General features: G+C 40.8%; 1 protein-coding gene across 2 annotated transcripts in view; it reads right to left on the bottom strand.

Annotated features, from left to right (window-relative positions):
• Positions 1-26,779, bottom strand: part of LOC122794329 (mucin-3A-like) — a 1,511,548-nt gene that overhangs the window by 1,368,357 nt on the left and 116,412 nt on the right. For both annotated transcript variants that reach the window (XM_044062634.1, XM_044062633.1), the window contains exon 4: positions 9,482-9,634. In XM_044062634.1, the coding sequence (XP_043918569.1) occupies positions 9,482-9,634 (153 nt within the window). The remainder of the gene's footprint in view (positions 1-9,481; positions 9,635-26,779) is intronic.

Consider the following 26,779-nt stretch of genomic DNA (forward strand, 5'->3'; position numbering starts at 1 on the left):
GAACAGTAAGACAACAGATATCTAAGCAACAATTTAGCTCTATAATACAGAATAATACAGAAAAATATACTCAGCTCTATATATTTGCAGATAGTCTTGTAAGGCTCTCTCTCAGTGCACAGGTTACAATTTAAAGGCATATTGTACTTATTTTACTGCCTGCACTTTAACAAAGTCATTTTTGTGTTTAAATTACCTGTTTAATCGTTGTAGCCTACACACGCAAGAGTGATAGCCATTTCTGTGCATGTAAAGTGTTTTTTTTTATTGTATCTGCTTTATTTTCTGAAAAAAACAAACAAAAAATATACTTATTTTCCCGGCTTTCTAAGCTAATATAGTCGAGTTTTCAGGTTAGTGCTGAATTCAGGGCTGTGTTACAAGTTTCTGTGTTTGACCATACCTTACATGGATAGAAGGAAGTTTCTCTGTTCACTGTGAGAGAGGGAGATTTGAGCAGCCTATCTGTCCCTGGAGGAGTGGTTTCAGCCCAGAAATTAGTAGTTTATTGGCCATTTTGGGGTAATTTCTCTCTCTTTCATTTCCCTGCTATAAAACCCGCATTTGCTCGGTTTTGTGTGCTGGGCAGCGCCAGTTAGCTAGGGTATAACTATTCCTGGCTCCACAAAGTCTACTCTTCAAATTTTCCCTTGGAACTCGACAAACTTTCAACTTAAGCACTCAAACCAATCACTTCTCATACCGACACTTGCTCAAAACTCATAGCAAGCAGTAATAAACCTTAGCAATAGACCCCCCTGTACTGTAGAAAAGGACAAGGCTCTCTATTTGACCTTACCAGCCAATCAGTAAACAGTTCACTGTACCTCTCCAGGCATGTCCAAAGGGCAGTTTCAGGTGTACTCTCTGGTCCAACTGGTGAATCTGGGCATTTTGAGGCAATGTTACAATTGCCTCATGTACACAGACAATCCTCTCCTCCTTCCACCAAACACTAATACATGCGAGAGATGCAGTTATACAGCCAAACCGGAGGCTAAGCTCTCTCAACCCAAGACTGAACCAGGCAGTCAAGAGGAGAAGGGAATTATTTGCATCACACCACCAGTCTCACATAGACCTATGAAACCAGCACCAGCAAAAAACACACATAAATACTCGAAAACATACTCGGAGGCTCTAAATAAAAATCTGCAGAAGCAACAAAGACCTCCAAAGCAGCCTCCACCCCCCAGCACAAACCATGAAACACATACTTCACAAAACTAGTGTGCCACACAATCACAGCCCTTAAGGCAAAATAACATACCCAACACACTATTAATAAGTGACTCAATATTCAGGCACACTGACGTCCCACTAACTAGGCTGAACAAGGAGAAGGTTACTGTTAGCTGCCTTTTGGGTGCCAGGATCCACCACATAACACAAGCACTCAAGTCACTCCAGAACAAGTACAAATATGACTCTGTCATTGTCCATGTTGGTGTGAATGACTTGAGCCGTACTTCTCTGGACTACATGAAAAGAGACATGGAGGAGCTCTCTGATCATGTAGCCCAGGCTGGTATGACCCTGATCCTGAGTAGCATCCTCCCCTCACCAAGAATGATACCATGGTATAGAGAAAAAAATTAACAATTTCAACAATTGTCTAAGCTTCTGGTGTCATTCAAAGGGGATTCAGTGTCTGTTAACCTGGGATGACATGCTCGACAAGCCACGCTGCTTTGCTAGAGACAGCTTGCACCTGTCACCCTTAGGCTTTCGAATACTGGCCAAGGCTCTTGCCATGCCCATAGTGCCTTTTTTAGGCAAGGCTCAAAAGACAAACCCACCACCATAAATAGCACAAGTAACAAATAACTGAGGGTAATGCTACTCAATGTCAGATGTCTAAACCTCAAAATGCATGCACTCAAGGCACTCTTCAGTATGGAGAAAATCCATATATGTGCAGTAACAGAAACTTGGTTTAATGCTCCAGAGAGCAACCCAGCACTACCAGGCTACAACTAATACCATACATTTTGGCCACAAAACCCGGACCGAAATACAAAAGGCGGGGGAGTATCCATATATATCAAGGATACCCACACCTCCATGTTAGTGGCACAGCACGATGCTTCAGAGATCATCCATGTGCAACTAACAATGGGCAAAACTGCTATTCAAATTATAGCTTGCTACAGATCACCCACCATGTCCCAGGACCCCCACTCCGCATTCCTGGAAACACTGGGAAACATAAAGGTCCTACCAAACACCCTGATATTGGGTGATTTCAATTACCCAAACATTAACTGGGAGAACTACTCAAGTACAAACTCCATTGCCCAACATTTCCTTGAATTTAAAAACTCAAACGCCCTGGATCAACTGGTCAACACCCCCACCAGAGGTGACAACATATTGGACGTGGTCAGCACCAACATGGGCGGCCGGTGAAAAACTTTTCAAAAGCAAACTTCACGTTACTTATGACCGAGGTGGGAAGTTTCAAAGCCCCTATGCTAAAGGATAACACTGTCCAAGCTGCAAAATCCTTTACTAATGCACTCTATGGGCACCTACAAGAATGCATGGATTGTGCTATCCCAAACAAAACCAAGACTCACTCTTCCAAGAAAAGGAAACCAGTCTGGTGGACCCCTGCCATAAACAAGCTATACAATAGAAGGAGGAAACTAGTACAGAAAAGAGTAAAATCCCAAGAAGGGAAGACATCCCTGATCAGTATCAGCAAGAAACTACGTTTCCTCATAAAATCATCCAAGGCTAGCTTCGAAAGAAAAATTGCCAAGGACTCCAAGGATAACCACAAGGCATTCTTTAGCTATGTCAAGAATCTAAGTGGCAATTCTCAGATCTGCTCAGAGTTAGTGAAGAATGGCACAAAATACACTGAACCGACCCATATAGCCAACATCCTGGCAGACAGGTTCAGAGCAAACTTCACCCCCCTCTCATCCCCAAAGGGGCCCATAACTATACCAGAATATTGCAGTGCCCCTGAAATCACAGACACTCAGGTTAAAGCAGCCCTCTCCAAAGCCAAAAACACAGCATCAATGGGACCGGACTATGTCCCAGGCTGCATCCTACACGAGCTCAAAGATGAACTAATCCCGCACCTAAACACACTGTTTAAACTCAGCCTCTCTACAGGCTACATGCCCACAGAGTGGCGCACAACAACGGTTATTCCACTCCACAAAGGTGGAGCCAAAATGGACCGCGGGAACTATCGCCCTATACGACTGACTAGCTTGGTCTGCAAAGCCATGGAGTGCATCATCATGGATCTCATTAACAGAGACATTGGAAACCTCCATACACTGGACCCTACCTCATTCGGATTTGTTAAGGGCAGATCATGCCTCCTAAACCTGGTGGACTTCTTTGAGACAGTTACCAGGGCTATAGATGAGGGAATGGTGGTCCACACAGCCTACCTAGACATTGCAAAGGCCTTCAACACCATTCTCCACTCAGGCATTAGAGACAAGCTCACCAGCCTGAACATAAACCCCACGTCACGAGATGGGTTGCCAACTGGCTCACGGACAGAACCCACATGGTAAGAGTTGCGGGTGCTAGGTCTGACTTTAAACTGGTTACAAGTGGCGTTCCCCAGGGCTCAGTCCTAGGACCCCTCCTGTTTGGCATATACTTCTCAGAGGTACAGGCAAGCACAGGAGGACTATGGCTGACCAAGTTTGCAGATGACTGCAAACTAGGGGATATAATTGACTCTCCGGCTGACACAGACATCCTCCAAAAGGGTCTTACTGAGACAGATACCTGGTGTCAAAACCATGGCCTCAGGCTAAATGCCAAAAAGTGCATAGTCATTCCCTTTGGAAAAAACAAAGTACCCACAAACTACAACATAGGTGGTAGCCCCCTAAATATGGAAGATGTAATAAGGGATCTGGGAATCCAAGTAGATAGTAACCTCTCCTTTGATAATCACATTGCCAAAGTGGTTAGAAGATTCTTCTATGTGGTGCACCTAATCACAAAATGGTTTGCATCCAGATCGAAAGCGGTCATTGGACCCCTCTATGCATAACTCATCAGACCCATCATAGAGTACAATGCCCCATTTGGGATGTAACTTACAAGACACCTGCAACAACTGGAAAGACCGCAGAAGTACCTCACCAAGAGGATCACTGGCCTCAAGCAGATGCCCTACAGAGCTCGACTGAAGAAACTCCAGCTGTACTCGGTTGCATACCGCCTACTCAGAGGTGATCTCTGCCTGACATACAAGGCCATGTCCAACCCAGAATTGATGGACATGCTCCACCTAAAGAAAACCATATCCCCTCGAGCCACATGCTCCAGGTATCTTCCCATGCTCTGGAACAAGATTCCAATCTACATTAGGCAGATCTCCGCTCTAACCCTCTTCAACAGAAACCTTGATGAGTTGATGGGAAACAGAAAGTTTACCCCAGGGATCACTTCAATGGCTCTGCTGGACACAGACACAGGGAACTAATCTAAGGGGGTGGTGAAAGCCAACACATTCCGGCTAGGCTTATAAATGCCTTCAGGCAGCTAGCCTAGTACCTACCTATGTACCTATGAACCTATAAACCTATAAATAAGTAGAGGTTGTGTTCATCTACTGGGTTTTCACAGCTGGTTGACTGAAATCCAAACCACTTTAGGGTTGTAAGTTCTGCCTGTATATCAATATAGTAGTTTTTTTATTGCTTTTGTTTAGATTTTTAGTGAAGTTTCTAAGACATTTATAGTACTGATGGGCAGTCATGGTTTTAACTTGCTTTCATATATTCCAGGTTATTTGTCTCTCTTTCATGAACAGTGTAGTAATTGTTGACAGCCACAATGCTGGATTTGATTTAATTATTTTTTTTTTACTAGAGTTAGTTCATTTAGTATGTTAAGAAAAATTAAGTTGAGGAGAGTTACAGTTTCATCAAGTGGATTTCAGTGGTATGATGATTTGGTCCTTAGCAAAGGGAGAGGTTACAAGGAAGGCTGTGCTGATGCTGTTTTTGGGTAGGTTGGTTGAGGATTGGTAGGTGATCATGTAAGCTGTAAGGTAAGGCACCTGTTGAGAGGATTTTGTTTGGGGTGTTAGTGAGAATCAATTCTAAGTTTTTATTGTATCTTGTGGGAGTTGAATTAAGTTGAGAAAGACCAGACAGATTATTGATATTAGCAAGACTGCTACTGTCAGTAGTTTGCTAGTCAATATTCAGGTCTCCTAAAATGACTGTTTCAGGTAAAAAATATTCTTGTAGATGATGGCTACTGTTATTTGCATTATAAATATCAATCCGCAGTGATGGATAAAGATAGTCTGTAGTGCTGAAAGTGCAATTTGGGGGTGTGACAATAATGACAATTAATTTGAGAGTACAACATAATACAGAACAGCATGGTCATAACAAAACATCCTTTTTCAGGTATTGAGGTAGCATGAAATATTTTTACATGTTGCGTTCCTCCATTGTTTGCCATGTCTATGTCTTTTATAATCCTGTATGTGTGTGTGTGTGTGTGTGTGTGTGTGTGTGTGTGTGTGTGTGTGTGTGTGTGTGTGTGTGTGTGTGTTTGTGTGTGTAAATTAATTATTTGTTCATTGAAAAGGAATGTAGAAATAAATATGAAGAAAATGGGGGTGAAGGCAAAAAAGGGAACTAAAGTCCATCAATACATATCAGTCATGGGAATGTTTCAGTAGTATATCAGTCACGGGAACGTTTCAGTAGTATATCAGTCATGGGAATGTTTCAGGAGTATATCAGTCACAGGAATGTTTCAGTAGCATATTAGTCACGGGAATGTTTCAGTAGTATATCAGTCATGGGAATGTTTCAGTAGTATATCAGTCACGGGAATGTTTCAGTAGCATATCAGTCACGGGAATGTTTCAGTAGTATATCAGTCACGGGAATGTTTCAGTAGCATATCAGTCACGGGAATGTTTCAGTAGTATATCAGTCACGGGAATGTTTCAGTAGCATATCAGTCACGGGAATGTTTCAGTAGTATATCAGTCATGGGAATGTTTCAGTAGTATATCAGTCATGGGAATGTTTCAGTAGCATATCAGCTATAACAAAAGGAGAAGAGACTCTTTCAGTGAAAGCTTGGAATTGATGTAGTGCCATAGGAAATGGTTGTTAATAAAAGTCTTCTATACTGAAGTATGGAGCTGTGTTTGTGAAGAACTGAATTATGCTGGAGCAATTTATTGTGTTCAGGCAAACTATGCTATTACTGGACCGCACAGTTTCTGGAGTGGTTGAAATCCCCATGGTTGTACAACCACTGAGTTAGTACACATAGTTAAGGTAAGTGATGGGGCCAAGTTCCCCACAGAGGGGATAGAATCATAGCCACCTACAAAAAATATCCTTTTTGTTGGTCTTTTTTTTTACAAAGTTTGTTCCTATACTACATGTTAACAGACAGTGATTTTCATGTTTTTATAGGTTTCAGTTATTGTGGGTATTTAAAAGAAGAAATCAGTCGGTTCTGGATTTGATTGTCCTTCCTGTCATGTCTTGTGTTTTAATGAACTGGACTTTTTTGTGGCCTTAATGTACAACAAAATTCAGAGGTATAGCCACAAAGCTCTCTTAAAAGTGTACCTTTTGCAAGTCGTATTTTCAAATAAAGTTTTTGATGAGACACACTCAATGCTTAACCGAGATCAAGCTTATTCTTAAAAATATCCAGGCCTCGACTCTAAACCAACTGCAACAGACTTACTATAAAATAACCAGATTCATTACTAACTCCCCATACTACTCACAACACTGCATTTCTTTAAACTCTCTTCAATGGCTTGAACTTCCCCAGTTTCTGCTATCTTATCAATTTCATATGCTACACTCTATTCTTTATAAACCCTCCTTCTGTCCATCTCTATCTTCCTTATTCTCAATCTACATCCCATCCCGGACCCTCCGTACTTCTAACCAACAATTACTTGATATCTACCACCCAAAAAGGTCAGAAGGCAAACTACTCTACAAACACTCCCTTGCCCATGCTTGGAACAAACTTCACCTTGACTTACGTTCAGTCTCCCACACCTCACACTTTAAAAATGAACTAAAAGCTTATTTTCTCAATTCCAGAACCTGCCCTTGCCATGTCCCTACCTAGTCTTCCTTCCCTTTATGTACCCTCAAAAGGACCATACTTAGTACCTCATTATACCTCTCTCTCTCCAATGTGTCTACTATGCATTTGCACAATTTTATACAAACAAAAAATGTTTATTGTTGACCTATTGAACTATATCAATGTAAAATTGTTACTTAGCTTCTTTTAATGCAACTTTAACTTTATGCATGTAACCCAACATATGTGAATCTTTTTGCTATAACTGCTATTATATCAATATTGTTTAAAATTGTACTTGTTTTAAAATGCATTACTGGAGCTTTTCTCCTCGGGTCTCCACTGAAAATGGGCCACAAGCCCACTTGGACAAACCCGGTTAACAAATGTCAATAGATAAAATAATAAATAAGCTGGAAATAAAGTATTTTCCTCTAGAAGTATCACCATATCAGAAAAGAAAAACACACTATGCACTTTAATCCAGATAAAGATTGATTGACATTAAATATGTTTCTATCATTTGGTTTTAGAATTCTTGTTAATTTATAACAGTACGCAACCAAACACAAGAGCTATGGTGGATTAAATACACTATATGAGAAAAGGACCCTCAGGTAACTAACCCTGTGTTCCAAATTAAAAAAAAATCTTTCCTACCTATCTGTCTATCTATCTATCTATCTATCTATCTATCTATCTATCTATCTATCTATCTATCTATCTATCTATCCTTTTCATGTATGTGCACATATAAGTACATATAAGCACACACACATGCAGACACAACCATAAAACACACACACACACACACACACACACACACACACACACACACACACACACACACACACACACACACACACACACACACACACACACACACACAGTGTCACGGACACACGCCAAGACAGACTGCATAAATGAAAGTCACCATTCTGTCCTCATAATTGTGTGACGTGCCAAAGAGCAACATTAAAGGCCAGTAGTAATCACATAGAAGTATCTTTTCATGTCTAATGGCTAAAATGACATAACGTCCATCAGTCACAAATGAGCACAGCTTTGATATGCACACGAATTTCAAATAAAGCACACGTACTATCATTATTCGAATGGTTTCATGGATCAGTGTAGTCATACAGTGACCTGTACTGTGTTTACAACTGCCGTCTGATTTCATATACATGTTGAGTCATATGTAATGCCATAAATCTTCTGTTTGCAGACTGCCACATGTCCTACAAGACATGTGTTGGAGTAATCTTACACCCTGAATGCTGCAGTAGCCCCCTTCTGTAATGCAGTTCCCATGTAGTACAGCTCCACTGCGGACACTCCGGTGGTTGTCAGGTCTCATAGCACTTCATTCACTCTGCTTTACTGTGATTAGTTTTCTCCACAACGCTGCAAGAACTATATGTTATTCACCTCTGTGGATGCTGTTATTTATATTGTGACATCTAACCAGGCCCAGCATCTCACGTACATTCCCTTCCATTACACACATGCATTGTTGGTGTTGTTTACATCAGTATTAGTCACGTGTGTGAATAAACTCCATCCTTTACTGCGACTACTCTTGTACCATCATTGTTTGCATTAGCTGCTTGGGTGTTCATGTGGTCATGAGGTGGCTTAACACAGTCTAGCTGCTGGTCTGTGCTGTGGCCACAACAACCAGCTCCTCATAGTGTAACATATTCAGGTTACATGCATGTTTGATTAGCATTGTTACTCATTGAGCTATGAATGTAAACAGTGCTGGTTTGCCTGGGATCATGTATGTGCTGTTTATGAATCCCCAAATGTATGTTACTTTACTGAAAGGTAAAAAAAATAAAAAGTTAAAATGTGAATGTGCATATCTCTCTTCCTACACACTTTCATTATGTAGCTTTCTGTTAGATAATCCCATTAAAATTTATCTGGTGTGCCAGTCCACTAAAGGACACACACAGCAAGGTGATGAGTAGTAACATGCAACGGGTTACACTGTAAATGTCATTGCCTCACTTGAACAAAGAGCATTTCTTCCAAGTAGGTCTGCCTCTCCGCATATTGCACAAAAGGTAGTTTCTCTAGTCACAGTGAAGGAAATGACATCACCCAATATGCCCTTGAGTGAAAACAAACCCTCTCAGTCACCAGGAGAGCTGATTATGTCACTCTTTCCCCTCACTGCCTGTCTCTTCCACAGATGTGGCTTCAAACTGGTCATCGTTCACCTGGGTCACACCCAGGGCTCCCTTTGATGGAATCAGGCTGATGCATTCTAAATCAGTAAAATAATTTCAAAGGAATATGAGATAATTAATATAAAAAACCTCAGAGAAGATTAAGATAATTAATGTGAGTGTCTAAATGCTACATTTGCAAAGAATGATACTATCCAGAAAATTACCTGCAGTCATCTTCAAGGAAGTGACGTTTGCTGTGATATCCGAAGGTGTATTCAGTATAAAAGGAACAGTAAGGTTTTTGAATTTTTTCCTCAGAGCATTTAGTAGAGCATCAGGAGTCTCAATATAAATTTCATAGTTAATGTATTTGGAAACTGTAGAGAGAAAAGCAATACATATTAATACTGCTTACCCTAAGGCTGCAGTGATGGCACAGTTTACATGCAGATGGCATAAGAATTGCTGTAATACTGACTGTCTGACAAATACTATGACCTGAAAATTCCATTAAAAACTCACATATTACTACATGGTGCCAGTGAAGAGCAAATTCCGCAGTTGCGGAAACCTGTTCTGCACAGGATTTATAGAAATGGTACTAAATACAGAAGACTGTAGTCGTTCTCCCTGTGGCATTAGGACTTAATACACAGAGTTCAGAAGCTGGGTAACACAGAGAGTTAGTAGCTAAGTGAAACTGTAATAGTTTGGTATGTATAAAGAGACAGGTTTATTCCCAGTGCCTGCATTGGAACTGGCATAATGGTTACAGTCGTCACAAACATGAGGTATAAGGTTTGAATCAGATCTTTGGTCACTGTCTGTTTATTGTCTAGACATGTAATAATCTGCAAATTTATTGCCTATTATTTGCTTATGTGCAAAAATATGGACAAACAAACTGATGATTCATATCCAATAGCGTATCAGAATAGCAGAAGCTGTATATTACTGTGTACCACACTAGTGCTATTATATAAGCAAATGAATAATTCAGCATGAATACAAGTATTAAGGTAATTCAGATACAACTGCAATATACACCTGAGCAACTATTTAGGCCTACAGAGATCTACTAACCAGACCAAAGTTACTGTAATGCAGTTACTGAACATGTTAGGTTGCCAGTCCTACATGCATATTGTTCTGTACACAGGCTACCACAGCAGTACACATGAGTTGATAGATTATACATACATGTGTATGTCTGTGCTTATACATATATATATATATATATATATATATATATATATATATATATATATATGTTGTGTCGTTTGGCTTTTCCCGGTTAGGGGTCACCACAGCGGAACTCCGGTCCGCTAATGATTGGTAGTTGATTTTTACGTGCTGAGTTACCAGCCGTGGCACACAACCTTCAATGAAGGTACGCCCATTCACGCATGTCTCCACGCACAAGACGCTCTAACTGAAAATCGAACCGGACAGCGTCTTACTGTGAGGCGACAACACTACCGCAGCACCAGCACTGCGGATATATATATATATATATATATATATATATATATATATATATATATATATATATATATATATATATGTGTGTGTGTTTGTGTGTATCTATCTGTATATATTTACACACACACACACACACACACACACACACACACACACACACACACACACACACACACACACACACTGTATTTCTAAATCTTAAAGAATCATCATCTTCAACTCAAACTATCTGAACAGTAGTACTACTGCTCCCTATTATCCATGTGTGCTAACCCATAACTTAATCATACCCCTGCCCCTAACCCTGCCCTACATATATCTTTAACAAATTTGCTAACGGTGCCAATATACAAAACATTTGCATAAATCATCAATACACTACCCCCCACACAATATTAAAACTAACCACTTACCTCACCCTTACTCTATCCTTAGTCTGCATACACTAACATGCTCACAACTAACCCTAATGCCAAAAATCTCAGAATATTTGAAAATTTCAGAATTTAGACACACACTGTTGTACATCCAGTGTACAGTACTAACACTCCCAGTATTACGAAATTCAGAACATTGTATACTTAACTTGTCTAAGTTAACTTACTATAACAGTAGATGTTTGAAAAGATCACTGTTGCAGTAGCATATAAATATATGGGACATAACCTGCCAAGGATATCAAGATTTGTCCAGTATTCTGCTTTGGGCACCTTCCTCATGCACCAGCTTCTCCATGAGCATGCAAGTATTCATATAGAAAAGGGGATATATAAGCTTCAAAATCCAGTGCTTTATTGCCTTAAAGATAAAGGCTGAAGTGTAATGCTCTAGAAAAATATGTGTAACAAAAACTCGTCATGTTAGAAGAAAAGGAAAACGGATGAGAGAGACCCCAACTTGACCAAAGGAGACAGGAAAATACAGAGAGGGAAGGATGGAGACTGTTAGTAGTGTAACAGTTTTCTATTCCAAAATTTGTTGTTGGAGTAAGTTAATTTACACAGCTATACTATGTTTGTCATTAGATCATGGTTAACAGGAGCGTATAGTTATATGAGATGATTGCCAAGGCTTAAGAAGTAAGGGAGAAGGAAAGAGGTGCCAAGACCAGAAGTCCTGGTAAATACATCCAGCAAATCCTGTTCAGGATCTGGAAAGGGAGTCAATTTTATAGTGCTTAGTGAAAGTGTGTACTGATGACAAAGTTGCTACATCTAGTATAGCTCTATAGTGCCCTTCTTTACCAAAAGCTCTGAAAGTTGCAATGGCTCCGGTGAAGACATAAGGTAGTATTAGACTGAACTTTCCTCAGACAAAAAGGAAGGTCCTATAAGGGGTACTTATCTGCCCAAAAGAAGGTAGTCCCTAGCAGACTGCCAATTCAAGACAAGTTGTCTAAGTATACCAACAGCAAGAAAGTTGTTGATTTTCTTGCCTGAACATCCGCTTTTATCAAAGCACAAATGCATGATTGAGTCGATGTACACTGCACAAGAAGGGCAGCCAAAGCTCTACTGTACTGGCTTGACATTTCAACAGTTTAATGTGTTGAGGAAATCAATGTTCAACAAACTAAAGTGCAGTCATATATATGTGTGTGTGTTTGGGGGAGCTTGCTACTGAAATGTCAGAACTCGAAATGCTGAGTCCTGAGAAGCTGAAAAAAAAATCAGAGCTTCAGGAGCAGAGCAAATCTTGAATTTTGCTGAGGGACAAAATTCCCTGCACCTCAAATGTATTGGACAAGCCCCCCACACCCTCCAGACTATATATATATATATATATATATATATATATATATATATATATTGCCATGCCTTGAATATCCTGAAAATAGCCATCTTGGACTTGATATATGGAAATCCATCCTTTCAGCCATTCAGTTCTGTGTTTTGGGACTCAATCTAGGGAGTCCCGAGATATCAAGTGGGTTCCATGTGTGTGCGAGCATGTGTGTGAATGCACTCAGGATAAACGGAATGTGTAAGTGTCTATATGGACACACACACACACACACACACACACACACACACACACACACACACACACACACACACACACACACACACACACACACACACACACACACACACACACACACACACACACACACACACACACACACACACACTCACACATTACAAAGATTGACAAATGTTGCATAAAGCTGCTACCACATTAGTACTTAAACTACACAGATGCATCAACAAGCAGCAAGTGTGTGTGAACCTGTTATAGTGTGTCCACAACAGAATATATCATGTGGCAGGATAGTTGTGTTTCACTGATTATAAATCCTTACAGAAATAGCAATGAGGACTTGTAAGCTGCAACATTTAATAGAAAAACTGCAGGACACAGATATTCTTAGTTGTACAGCCCAATCCAACATGCCAGTATAGTTGGTATGATCCATACTGTATACAGTTCTATGTGGCATACCACACAGGCGTGACCAAAAACAATCATACTGACACACAGACTATCTCCTACATGCACTTTTTACAGTAAACTCAGTTAACCAGAACTCAAGCAGTCATCACTCTCAAGCAACCAGCAAAAAAAAAAAAAAAATCCAAAGAAATACAGTGCTTTCCCCCTGCAGAAACATACTTTACATTTTCAGAGTCTTAGAGTTTTAAAAAGGAAGACAGGAATACATTTCCTCTCTCTCCAACATGAGAACAAGTCATACCAAACAAATAGTGTAGGGTACAGTATTAGTCAGACCTATGTTTAATACTAACTCTCAAGCAACCAAAAACTACAGTTATCCATCATCTACCAGTCCCCATGGGTGCTGGTAAGCAGAGAGTTTACTGCAGTTAGATTTGTTTTTTGTCTTTTTTTAACTAGTAATCTTATTTTTTAAACCTTTATTAAATTATTACTTAAGACACAGGCATGCATATACTAACAGAAAAGAAAGCAAACCATATTAACAGGTTTTATTCATGTATAACACATCACAAATTTGTTTTGTTTCTTTTTAACAATTATTCACTTCAACATTACATATATTGATCACTTCCTGCCTTCCCTTAAATCTCAATCCTCTACAAATTTCATTGACTTCTTTGTAATGTGCTTCTGCTCTTTACTAAAGATTCCACGTCTTAATCATTTATCTCATTTAAAATAGTTAGAACTTCATTTGCAGTTGGTTTAGATTTTTATTTCCATTTTCTTGTAATTGCATTTTTTGGTAGCCAACAGCATTACATTTCATAAGGTCTTATGGTATATAAACAATTCTAACCCTGTATCCCAGCTCAAAGACTAATTTCCTTAGTTACAGCCATTTGCTCCCACAACATTTCTGACACAGGACTCTAAAGAAATTTTTAACATCTGCGAACTCACTGCATTCCTAAAAGACATGTTACCAGTTAGCTTTATTTCCATCACACCATGTCCACAGAGGTTCCTCATTAAAAGAATACAGGGTGTAAGTGATATGTCTTATGCAGACCACCTCAAGGCCCTATTTCTGTATGCTGTTTCCTACAGGCTTTTGAGGGGAGATCCATGCCTGACATACAGGACATTTTCAGACCCCATTCTGATGGACCTCTTGCATAGCCACAAAACAAACAACACCAGAATTGCTCATTCAAAAGACTTAAACCTTGCCTGTGATATAAATAGGACCTGCTGGAAAGATAGGTATGTATCCCAGAGACTGCCCCATCTGTAGAACTGGCTCCCCATCCATGTGAAGCAGAGTTCTTCCCTAACCCAATTCAAGTGCAACTTGGACAAGAGGATGGGAAACCGGAAATTCATCCCTGCTCTGGCACCTATGTCTTTAATGGACAGAGGTGACCTGTACATGGTTCATTTCCCAGGCCCATGCTTACAGATATCAAAGGTATCAGAACTTGTCAGAGATTTGGGATGCATGGCTAGACTTAAAAAGACCCTTGTGGTTGTTAGTCTAGTAAACATCTATGAACCTATGAAGTTATGAACTTGCATTTGATGTCTGACAATGCCTTGTATGCTAGGCATATAGATTCCACCTCAACAGCCTGTAGTAGACAGAATACAGGGACAGGGCTTTGAGATAGTCTGCATAGGACATGTTACAGGGGGATATGGATTTGAGGTAGTCTGCACAGGACAGGTTATTTAATACCTGTATTCTTTTAGATAGGAACCTCTGCAGACATTCCAAATGCTCAATGTGCCTGGATAGATACATATCAAAAGGAGCATTGTACTCAGTGATAGGTCTGATGAATGCTGAACACAGTGGAACAACGACCTCCTTGGACGTAGATGCAATACTTTTGCTTGTAAGTTGCACAACATGGAATTATTTCTTCATTACTGTAGGCATATAATGGTCTAAGGCTAGATTACTGTCTATGTGCACCCTCAAGTCCCTGACTACGTCAGATCTTAGGCATGTGTTGTAAATATGATAGTTACCATGAGTGGATGACTTCCTGAAGGATACTGTTACACATTTCTTGGCATTTAGTTTTAGTCCATGACTCTGACACGTTATCTTTCTGTTTCAGCCCTTCCTGGAGAACATTAATGCTGCTAGGGGATTTTAAGACTGCTCCTAATTTGCATTCTTGTGTAAATTTGGTCAGCCAGAGGCCCTTGACAATGACCTTGGCTTCAGAGAAGTAAATTCTAATAAAAGGGAAGGGTCCCAGGACTGATCCCTGAGGGACTCCACTTGTGACTGGTCTCTTTGTAGAGGTGGACTACACAATTCTAACTTCCTGGGTCCAGTCTGTGAACCAGCTGGCTATCCACCGAGTGACATAAGGGTTTATACCTAACCTTTTGAGTTTACTAAATAAAAAAGTAAACAAGGCACACACCCAAAACAATTAGTAAACATTACAAGAAAATCCTAGGCAAGCTAGAGTATGATTCCTTAAAACCTTTTGTAAAAGAGGATAATGGGATATATGCAAATGAGGTGTTTCAGCTATATGGCAGTTTTGAAAATCCATGACTTTTTTTTTTCTTTTTAAGTCTGTTAATGGACAAATGCAGACCAATAAAGGCAAATGCCACATCTAAGGGATCATTTGCATGTATCCCAGTATCCAGTTTTGCAAGAGGTTTTAAACACACAGTGAAAATTCTAGCTTGTCTAAGATTTTCTTGTAATTTTTATTAGCCTTTTATGTTGGCAACAATGCTTGAAAGTGGTATTGTGTGACATTCCATGGCTAGATTAAGGTAGGCAGTGTGAACAATTTTGCTCTCATCCATTGCTTTGGTGACATTTTTAAAGAAGTCCACCAGGCTGAGTAGGCATGACCTGCCTTGATGAAACCAAACTGGATTAGGTTAAGTGTTTGGAGGTTTCCTGTGCTTTTGTTAATCATTTTCCATGATAATTCTTTCCATGGCTTTGCATGGGAGACTAGTGAGACATATGTGTTTGTAGTTTCCAGGTTCTGTAGATGGTCCACCTTTGTGCAGAGGGATTACTGTTGCTATTCTTCATTCATAAAGCACAAAGTCTTTTTGGAGGCTATGGTTAAATACTGATTCCTGAAAGCCTCAGAGATCTTGCATCATGTTATTTAGAAGACATCCTGGGATATTGTTTGGGCCCATTGCTGCAGTGTTCTTGACCTTAGAGAAAATGTTGATGACCTGTTCCCTACTTTTAGTAGGGGGAGTTATATATGAGAGTATTTCTTGAGGGGAGGTTGAAGGTTACAGATGGGTAAAGACATAGCTGAGTTTGTCTGCCAGTAGGTTTGCTGTATCTTCTGGCTTATAATGGATGACTTCATTAGTGAAGTGGTCAGTAAGAAGCCAGACCACTATGCACCTAGTTTAAAGAAAGCTGTAAAATTGGTATATAATACACAGGTTGATTTCCACAGTGCTACGTGCATGTTTTTTTCTGTGGACAACAGAGGTATGGAGGATATTATGAGTAAAAATGGGGGTTTACTGAAAAACTATGGGATTTGCAGGACAGGACTGGTAACTATCCAAATTCTATTTTAAGCATGGATTTAACATCAAAAATATTTTGAAACAAGAGGCGACACAAAACTTGGGTTTTACAGAACCTGTTTTGTCTGTGTGTGGATCTTGCAAACAGTGATGTTATATAAACAATAGTAATTTGTTATGATTGATGCTGACAACTATTCTAAATTCACAGGGTCATTTGACTGTAACTCCAAAGACGTTGTATATATTGCCATCTGCATATCTTGCCCAATGTTTTACATAGGATCATAGGTTCATAGGTGTGTACTAGGCTATTGGCCCTGGAGCCTTTATAAGCCTAGCCCATAGGATTACCCTGTCATTGTGCCACACAACCTTAGTTCCCAGTGCCTCTTTCGAGCACAGCCACTGCAGTGATCTGCAGGTTGAATTTTCTATTTCCCATCCACTCATCAAGATTTCTCTTGAAGAGAGCCAGTGAGGTGCTCTGCTTGACATGTATGGGAAGTCTATTCCATAGCATGGGCAGTTTCTGTGTTATGAACCTGTCCCTCCAGCATGTTCTGTTGATTGTGGTAATGAGGTTGAGGTCTCTGAAGCATTTACTGTGGAGGGATTGGGATTTCTTTAGATGTAGCATTTCTAACAGAGCTAGGTTAGACATGGCTTTGTAAGTCAAGCAGCGATCGCCTCTAAGTAGGTGAAATGAGACAGAGACTAGATGGCATTTGTCTGCCCATATAGGACAAGTGTTTAAGGCCTAGGATCCTCTTTGTGAGGTACGTTTGTGGCCTCTCCAGTTGTTGCAGATGTCTAGTGAGGTGCATGCCAAATGGGGCATTGTACTCGATTATTGGCCTAATGAGGGAAGAGTAGAGGGAGACAATGACCTCTTTCTTCCTGGATGCAAAATTCCTAGTAATGTGATGTGCCACATAGAAGAACTTTCTGACCACAGTGGCACACAGGTGAGGTGCCAATTCACTCTGTAGTTCATGAAGAGCACAGCCAGGCATATTGTCAGGTTCCATAGAAGTTGTATTCTTAGCCTTGGACAGTGTTGTTTTAACCTGTGCAGCAGTAATATTGGATGCCTGGCAATCTACTGGTATTGTTATTGGTCCTCTGGTGGGGGAAGAGGGGTAAAGTTGGCACTGAATCTGTCGGCCAGTATATTGGCAATATCTGGTGGCTCGGTATAGGAGGTACCACTGTGCAGTAGCTCATAGCAAATCTGGGTATTACCATGGAATTCTTTACATAACTATAGAAGGCCTTATGGTTGTCTTTACTATCTGCTACAATTCTGATTTCATAGCTAGCTTTGGAGGATTTGATGAGGGATCTCAACTTTTTGTTGAGGCTGATAAGGGAGTTTTTCCAATCTTAGGACTTCACCTTATTCTGCATCAGTTTCCGCTTTCTGTGGTAGAGTTTGTTTATGGCAGGGAACCACCACATTGGCTTCCTTTTTTTGGAAGAAAGTGCCTTGGTTCTATTGGGTATGGTAAGATCCATGCATTTGTGTACATGTTTGTACAGTGCATTGGTTTATGATTCACTGGTCATGCAACTATTCTCCATTTGCATGGGTGCCGTGAAGTTAGCCACCTCTGTTTACCGGAGCCCAAAGTTGGCATTGCAGAAGATTTTTATGGTGGTTTCCTTTGTGGGGTGGGGGGTGGGGGTGGGGGTGGGAGTGGGAGGGAAGTGGCTATCCAAGGTGATTTGTTTGTGGTCAGATCTAATCAGGGAGGAGTTGACTATTGGTGTAGAGCAGCAGTCGCCCATGTTGGTAATGACCAGGTCAAGGATATTACTACCTCTAGTGGGGGTAAAAACAGGAAACATTGGGCAAGTATATTGGTAAATGAGTAACTTTCCCAGGGTGTTAGGTTGGACCATAATATTTTCCAGGGTGCTTAGGAATGTGGCGTGTGAGTCTTAGGAAATGGTTGGGGACCTATAGCAGGCTACAAACTGAATTGCTGTCTTACCCAATGTTACTGCACCTGCAGTATCTCAGATGTGTTATGTTGGGCTACCAGTCTGGAAGTCTGGGCATCCTTTATGAATATGGAAACACCACCAACTTTGGAGCTTTGGTCCAGGTTCTGGGGCTGAAAGGTGTGGAATGAGTTGTAGCTTGGTAGTGCAGGGGTGCTTTCTGCTGCCTTGAACCAGGTCTCTGTTACAGCACAAATGTTGATATTCTCCATTTTAAGGAGTGCTTTGAGCAAGTGCATTTTGAGATTTAGACTTCTAGCATTGAGCAGCATGACCCTCAGATTGCATTTGTTTGTAGCTGTTATGGTGGTAATCTGGTCTTTGGAACACTGCCTAAAAAAGGCACTATAGGGGATGGCAAGAGCTCGAAACCACTCCTCTTGTGGTTGATAGGCTACCTATTGCTTACCAGTCCCACTGATCCAGTGATAAGCTAGAAGGCTTCCCTCCAACACAGAAAGGCTTGGGGGCAGAAGCTTACATACAGTCCTCAGAAGCTTACATACAGTCTGGATACAGCAAATCTCTATCTGGACTACACCAGTTACAGGAAAGGCAGAAAAAGTACAAATGCGGTCTTTTAAACCAGAAAGTTGAAAGAGATGGAAGGTCTGCCCAAATGGCCTATAAACTACAATTTCTGGGCCAGAAACCATTCCTCTTGTGGTAGATAGGCTACCTAGTGCTTACCACTCCCACTGGCAAGCTATAAGGCTTCCCTGAAATGAAGAATAAAATTAGGGATAGAATATATCAAAATCTATATATTCAATAAATAAGGGTAACAGTAATAATGCCCTTGCCAAACATAAAATGTCCTACCTAAATTTTACTAAGTTTATATTTTTTGAGGTTGAGAAAATGGACAGAAAAGAGAGAGATTGGGACTGGGATAATCATCATTTGAATCATACATTTTATTGGCAATTAAGTTTGGGTGCAGATCAACCACCAGGTTTGAGTGAATAAGTTTTAATCACTAGTCTTCTAATACAAATATTTTGTGATAGAGTATATATATATATATATATATATATATATATATATATATATATATATATATACATACACACACACACACACACACACACATATATAAATATATATATGTATATATATATATATATATATATATATATATATATATATATATATATATATATATATATATATATTTCTATGTTGGTATATCATAGCTCATAGTTCATAGCTATGAAGAAACCAGTTAGAATAATGTGCCATGCACAAGGTACAAGGTTCAAACCTGACTTGTGGACCAATGACTTTTTGAAGCTGGCATGTTCTCCCTGTGTCTCTGTGGGGTTCCTCCCACCTCCAAAAAACATGCTGAGTCTTTCCATCTCAAACTCACCAATAAATGGAGATGTGGTAAGCAACACAGAGTTTATATGATGCCCTCTAGGGTAAGAGCTGTACAGACCAACCGCTTTGTGCAGCTACTGTCATGTGCAGTATCCTCCAGATAGGAGAAGATGGATCACAGACTGTGTGCTGTGGCAGGGGAAGCCACTCAATGGTGTGAAATATTGCTCTTGGTTATTCGGTCATGACAACTAATGTCGCCAAATAGGCATTCATAGTTACCAGAGATAAGTGGGTTGAGGACCTGACCTACTCTTATGTACACCTGGAATCTTGCTATCTGTAGGAGAGGTGTATATGCTCTGTTGGGCAACATGTACCTGCCATAAAGTGCCTGGGCCAATAACCTACTGGCCGGTGACTATTGTCCAGCGTGGGTTACCTGGGATAGCTCTGTTGAGCAAATGCTGGATGTAAAACCAATCAAACATGAACTGAGAATTTCTACATGTATTGTATGTTCATTGACAAGATGCAGCTTGGAAGTGGATGGCATGATGATATGCAGGAGTCTGGACATCCTGTGTGTGTGCCCAAGGGACAAGATGGAAGAGCACTGCAACAAAGCCACTTGGCTTGGGATCCAGAGTCTACTACTCAGGTGAGGGAGAGGCTAGAAATGGTATGGGAATTGTGATGAGACAAAAGCTTCAGAAGGCAATGAAGGATACCATCAGAATTAATGACAGACTCCAATGTAATGATAGGGCAGTATTCATAATCTCAGCTTATGCCCCACAGCAAGGTTGTAATAGTGAGGGAAAATAGTGCATTCGGGCAGCAGCTGCAGGACCTACTAGATAAAGCAGGACAACATGAATTGGTTTGATAATGGGTATATGCCCATATTGGGACAAACAGAACAGGGTATGAAGACTTCATAGGTGCACATGGGTGGGATAACAGGAATAAAGGCATTCTAGACTTCTGTCTGGCAAATGCTAGTAGCCAACACATTCTTTAGAAAGACAGACAGTCACAAGATCACGTACAAGTGTGGCCAACATGCAACTCAGGTAGACTTCTAGACTTCCCCCTAGTATAGAATCAGTGATTGCAAAGTCATTCCTAGTAAGAAGTCAGTCCAAACATAAACCACTGGTTGCCAAAATCAGCTTTAAGGTCAACACAGTTTATGAAGATCTGCAAGCTGACTCAAGAAATTGCTTAGGGCTCTAGCACCCCAGAAAGAGGAGGAAATAGGTGAAATAGGTGGAGTTGAAGAATGGCAGTGCCTCAAAACAGCATGTGTGAGGACTACAGTATAGATATGTGGCTGAGCCAGGTATGGAAATAAGGTACACAGTGAAGGAATGCAAAAGTCCAGAAAGTCATCAAAAGAAAGAAGGAGTTCAGGAAAAAGTGGGATATAGAAAAGACCAACCAGGTAGGAAGGAATACTGGTTGGCTAACACAGAAGCTAAGAAAGGAGTTGCAATTGCAAAGGATTAGGTATAAGATTTACTCTACCAACTTCTGGAAAGTGACTCAGTAGGTGCTACAAAGAAACTATATCAGGTTGTAAGGGAAAGACAGAAAGGTAAACAATATAGTCAGACGTCCTTCATAATGGATGCCAGCAGCAACCTGCTCACCAGTCCACAGGACATCAAAGGCAGATTGAAGGAATACTTTCAGCAGCTTCTAAATGAAGAAAACCACACATAAGCTGTACTGCCTTGGACACAGTGTAGAATGAGTGAAGAAGAAGAGCCCACCCTAGAAGAAGTAAGAATAACACTGATGAAAATGAAGTCAGGGAAAGCAGCAGACTCAGACGAGGTCACAACAGATATGATAAAGATGCTAAATATCTCCTGAGGGTACTCATAGCAGTATTGAGAGAAATGTGTATCCCAGATGACTGGAGAATAAGCACACTTGTGCCAGTGTGCAAGAACAAACGAGACATCCATAACTGTGGGCAGTACAGAGGCATCAAACTCCTATCACATTGCATGAAAGTTCTGGAGAGGGTGTCTGATAAATTGACATGCAGAGTAGTAGAATGTAATATGGGAGATGAGCAGTTCATATTCAGATCAGGATGCAGCACAACAGACCCAATGTTTGCAGTGAGATAGCTCAGAAGAAGATAGAGAAGAGGAAAGAGTCCAACCGGGCACTCGTAGACTTGGAGAAAGCATAAGACAAGTTCCCAAGAGAGCTGATCTGGACAATACTGCAGTGGTTTGAAGCCTCAGAAACATTTGTAGAATTACTGCAGACTATGTACAAGAACCCGGTGACTCAAATACTAACAGTGTTTGGCCTCATAGAAGGGTTCCCAGTGGGAGTGGGTGTACACTAGGGAACATATCTGAGCCCATTGCTGTTCATACTGGTGATGGACTATATTAGAAAACAGGGTGGAGGGAACAGATCAAAAACGTTGCTGTATGCAGATGATGTAACATTATAGGCAGACACTGAGCAAGAACTTCAACAAAGAATAGGGGAATGGATTGCAAAACTGAAGGCACATGGGATGAAACTAAGCACAGATAGAACAGTTGTAATGGCAGCAAACTGGGCAAATCAGAAGAAGCTGAGAATTTCTAGAGTGGCACAGGTAAATAGCTTCAAGTATCTAGGAGGGTGTTAGAACAGAAGTCTGAATGAAGAGGTTAAAGCTAGAATCAGAGGTTGCAGCCAACTGGCATAGAGTCAGGTGTAGTCTATGATAGAAGAATGCTAAAGAAGCTGACAAGTATGGTGTACAAGACAGTGGTGTGATCAGTACTACTGTATGGTGCAGAAACCTGGGCAGTAAAGACAGAGCAGATGAAGAAGCTAGAGGGGATGGAAATAAAGTGCCTGAGAAAGGTGGTAGAATGCACTCTGTGGGACAGATGAAGAAATGAGGACTTAAGTGTAGAAGCCAAATTAGCTCCGATTGCAGAAAAGATCAAAGAGGATGGATTACGGTGGTTTGGACACGTGCAGAAAAGCAGAAGACAATCTGGTGAAGAAGATTTGGGTCAGACAAGAAGGTAAGAGGAAATGAGGGCATCCAGCAAAGAGGTGGATGGATTGTGTGAAAGAAGATCTATGACAGTCAGGCAAGAATGTCAGAGAAATCAGGAGTGTGGCATTGAATTGAGAGAGATGGCGATAGTTCACACAATTCCCCAATCCCATGTAGAAAAATGGGAAAAAGGGGGCTGTTGATGATAATTTAGCTATTTTGGTAGTTGTGTTTTAAACAATCTTAACTATTATGCTAGATCCCAGGATTTAAATTTTGCTTGTGACATCATTAAGATGATTAAGGTCCATTTCAGATGACACTTGTGGAATGAACATTTGATTTTTCTTAAAGAAAGCCTATCCTTGTGGAAGATCAAGTCAGAAGGTTTACAGAAAGTGACTGTAACTTGGAGATCCTTTTAGCTGAAGTGATGACTCCCAGGAAAATGATCTCCCCAGAAAGAAATGTTTGGTCTGGTGTAGCTGACAGTTCAAATGGAGGTTTTGTTAATGTTGACGCATGATAGTTATGTCCCATGAAATGATGGTATCCTTTATGGGAGGTCTCAATAAGAAGGTCCCCTTCAGAAAGGCATTTGAAATATTTAGAGAAGCTATAGCCATTTGATTGTGTTCGGTACGGATATTGGAAATAGCCACTAATTGCACTTTGATTGCTGAACAGCTAAAGAATTTTTGAAAAAATTCTCTGACAAGAGATCTAGAACAGAAGAGAGAGTAGCTAAAAAGGCATCTGTTTCTTTATAGCTTGCCTGTATAGAAAACTTTTTCCATTTACTAAGGTAAACTTGGCTGGTACTTAATTTTTGAGATGATAACAAGCTATAAACATCCTGAATAGAAATCCTGGCATCACTAGCCACCATTAAAATTGGAGGAACTATGTGGTTAGCTTCAGTATCTCTGAGTCCGGGTGAGACTGCCTGGAAGGTTTAGTCAGAAAATCTGAAGTCCACCATCCAGGCAGGATATAATAGATAAGGCTAGAGGAAGGGGAAATAAACTCACCAGGGCCACAAAGGAACAATGATGGTTACCTTTTTGCTTTCTGAACAGATTTTGTTTTTAGAGAGGAAAGGTAGAAAGGCATATAGGAGAACCGGGAGCCAATTGTAGCCCAAAGCATCTCTCAGTGACTGTCTACAGGGGGAATTAAAGTATCTGCTGTACTTGTTATTTAGGTATGACACAAAAAGGCCACAACATGGTTGACCCCAGTGACTGAAGGTTTGATTTGCCTCTGCTTGGCTGTGTGACCACTTGTGAGGCAGAAAGATGGATCTGCTGTTTGTCTGTTAATACATTGGAAGTTCCTGGGATATTAGTTCCTATGAGAAAGCAATGGGAAGACATCGCCCACTGCCACACTCTCATGGCCTATTGGCATAGATGATATGAAAGGGTTCAGCCTTAATTGTTGATATACCAGACTACTGACATGTTGTTCACCTGGATGGAGAATATATTCCAGGGGATGGAGTTCTGGATAGTCTGCTGTGCTAGTAGAACTGCCCTCATTTCCAGGACATTGATGTGGAGAATGGCCTCCATGTTTGACCATGAACCTTGAATTTTCTTCACTTTGAAATGACCCCACCCCAACCCAGGAGGGAACCATCCATAGTTACTGTAGCTGTGGGGGGATGTTGAGAATAGGGTCGACATTCTAGAAGAGTTGTCAAGATCAACCACCATCTGATGTGTGATTTGCAAACAGGCATCAGATGACTCAAAGAGTGAAGAAGATGTGAAAACTGGGACCATTGTATAGAAAAGGTCAACTGAAGAACTCTCATGTGTTATCTGGCTAGGGGAACGAACATTATTATCAAAGACATTAGCCCTAGAAATTACAGAATAAGGCTTGCAGAGGGTGAGGAGTGTTGGAGAACTAGTCTGCTGTAGCAATACAGTCCTCGAGCTGGGAGGGTGGTTATCTGCATGCTTCTATTCAGGTGACATCTGATGAACTCTGTCTGTTGTATGGGTTTCAGTTGGTTTTTGGATTGACTGAGTGTGATTCCCAGTTGTTGAAGAAGTTGGAGCAAGAAGTTCCATTGCTAGAGTAGAAGATCCCTGGTTGGGGCAGTGAGGAGTCAGTCTTCTTTGTATGGGAATACCTGGAACCCTAGCAACCTGAGATATGCTCCAACAGGCACCATGCATTTGGTGAACACTCATGGGAGCTACAGTGAGAACAAATGACAGTGCCCAGAATTAGAAGTAATTGGCTCCCATTCAGAAATGCTGAAATCTCCTTGATTGCCTCACTATTTTGCTATGGTAGCAGGCATTCTGGAAATCTATAGAGCATGTCCAATCATCCTTCCACAAAAGAGGGAGAAAGGACTGAACCATGACCATCCAGGACTTTGTCTGTTTTACCTTAAGTTCTCTGCCTTTTTTAGAAGTAAAAATAACCTGGAATAGACTCTGGATTTTATCTGGTCTGGTGGGACCTGCTGGATGGCTCATTTTTTTCTAATAGCTTTAAAACATCTGCTGTTGCATATTCCATCTGATGAGGTTGCACTATGGGGATTCTTTTTTTCTTTAGAGTGGGAAAATAAAGGGAATTATGTCACCTCTGGTGACTATCCTCAGCACCCAATATCTGATGTGATTTCCTGACAGACTTGAGGGTGCAGGGATAAGCAATCCCCAACTGCCTCCAGATTGCAACAGTTGGGCAATGGGCCTTTTATGAGGTAGGTTTTCATGATTGGTCTGACAGTAGACTCTGAACTTATAGTAATGTGTGTTTTGGTGGCCAATTAAAGTGTAGAGAAGGGGCTAGTTCTCCTCTGGAGAGGGCGGGTGAGGGTGATTGGGTGGAACATGGTATAACTAGTAGTAATTGAGTCTGGAGCTTAGCTGATAATCATCCTGTACTAATGGCTAGTGGGAATGGACTTTCCACTGTGAAATTCTGTGGATTGGGCCAATAAAACAATTACCTATTGGGAAGGAACTGATTGGTCATTAACTAAAAAGGTGGCATTTCACTGGTTAAAAATTGGGTTGGTTTACCAGTGCAGAAATATGAGCTGAGATGGGGATTTTCAGAAGTTTGTTTTATTTATTTATTTAGTCCCCTTGAGTTTAGTGAGTGTAGATCATGTTTTTTTTCAAAACCTTAGTGTGATGCCCCTGCACTGGCTCAGTAATCAAGGAGCCTCAATCTTCACCAGTGGCAGCAATGGGGGATGTACACAATGGGAGGATGACAAGTAAAGTACAATTTCCTTTAAGAGCACACAGGGATCACAATCAGTCTGGGGCTGGTTTCTCCCTCTTTCTCCAGATCCCAAATAAGACTCCCCACTGGCAGAGCTATAGGGTTGAGATCTCAGCTGAGTGGCCAAGCCAAAACCTCTGCACCCCCTCTGTCCAACCAATACTTTGTGCCCCTGCCCAAGTAGATGACACACACACATACACACACACGCACACACACACACACACACACACACACACACACACACACACACACACACACACACACACACACGCACGCACACACACACACACACACACACACACACACACACACACACTCATAGAGGTTTGATTTATATACAAACACACACACACACCTGGGCAAAGCTGGTGCAGGTTTACTAGCTATGCCCCTTTCTGCCAAGACTATAAGGCAGGTTTCCACTGCCACCAAACACTACTTATCAGCTACCGTGAGGCCCTTAACAAAGGATGTC

This window comes from Protopterus annectens, chromosome 2.part1, assembly GCF_019279795.1.
Source record: "Protopterus annectens isolate FY-2018-M chromosome 2.part1, PAN1.0, whole genome shotgun sequence".
Lineage (NCBI taxonomy): Eukaryota > Metazoa > Chordata > Ceratodontiformes > Protopteridae > Protopterus > Protopterus annectens.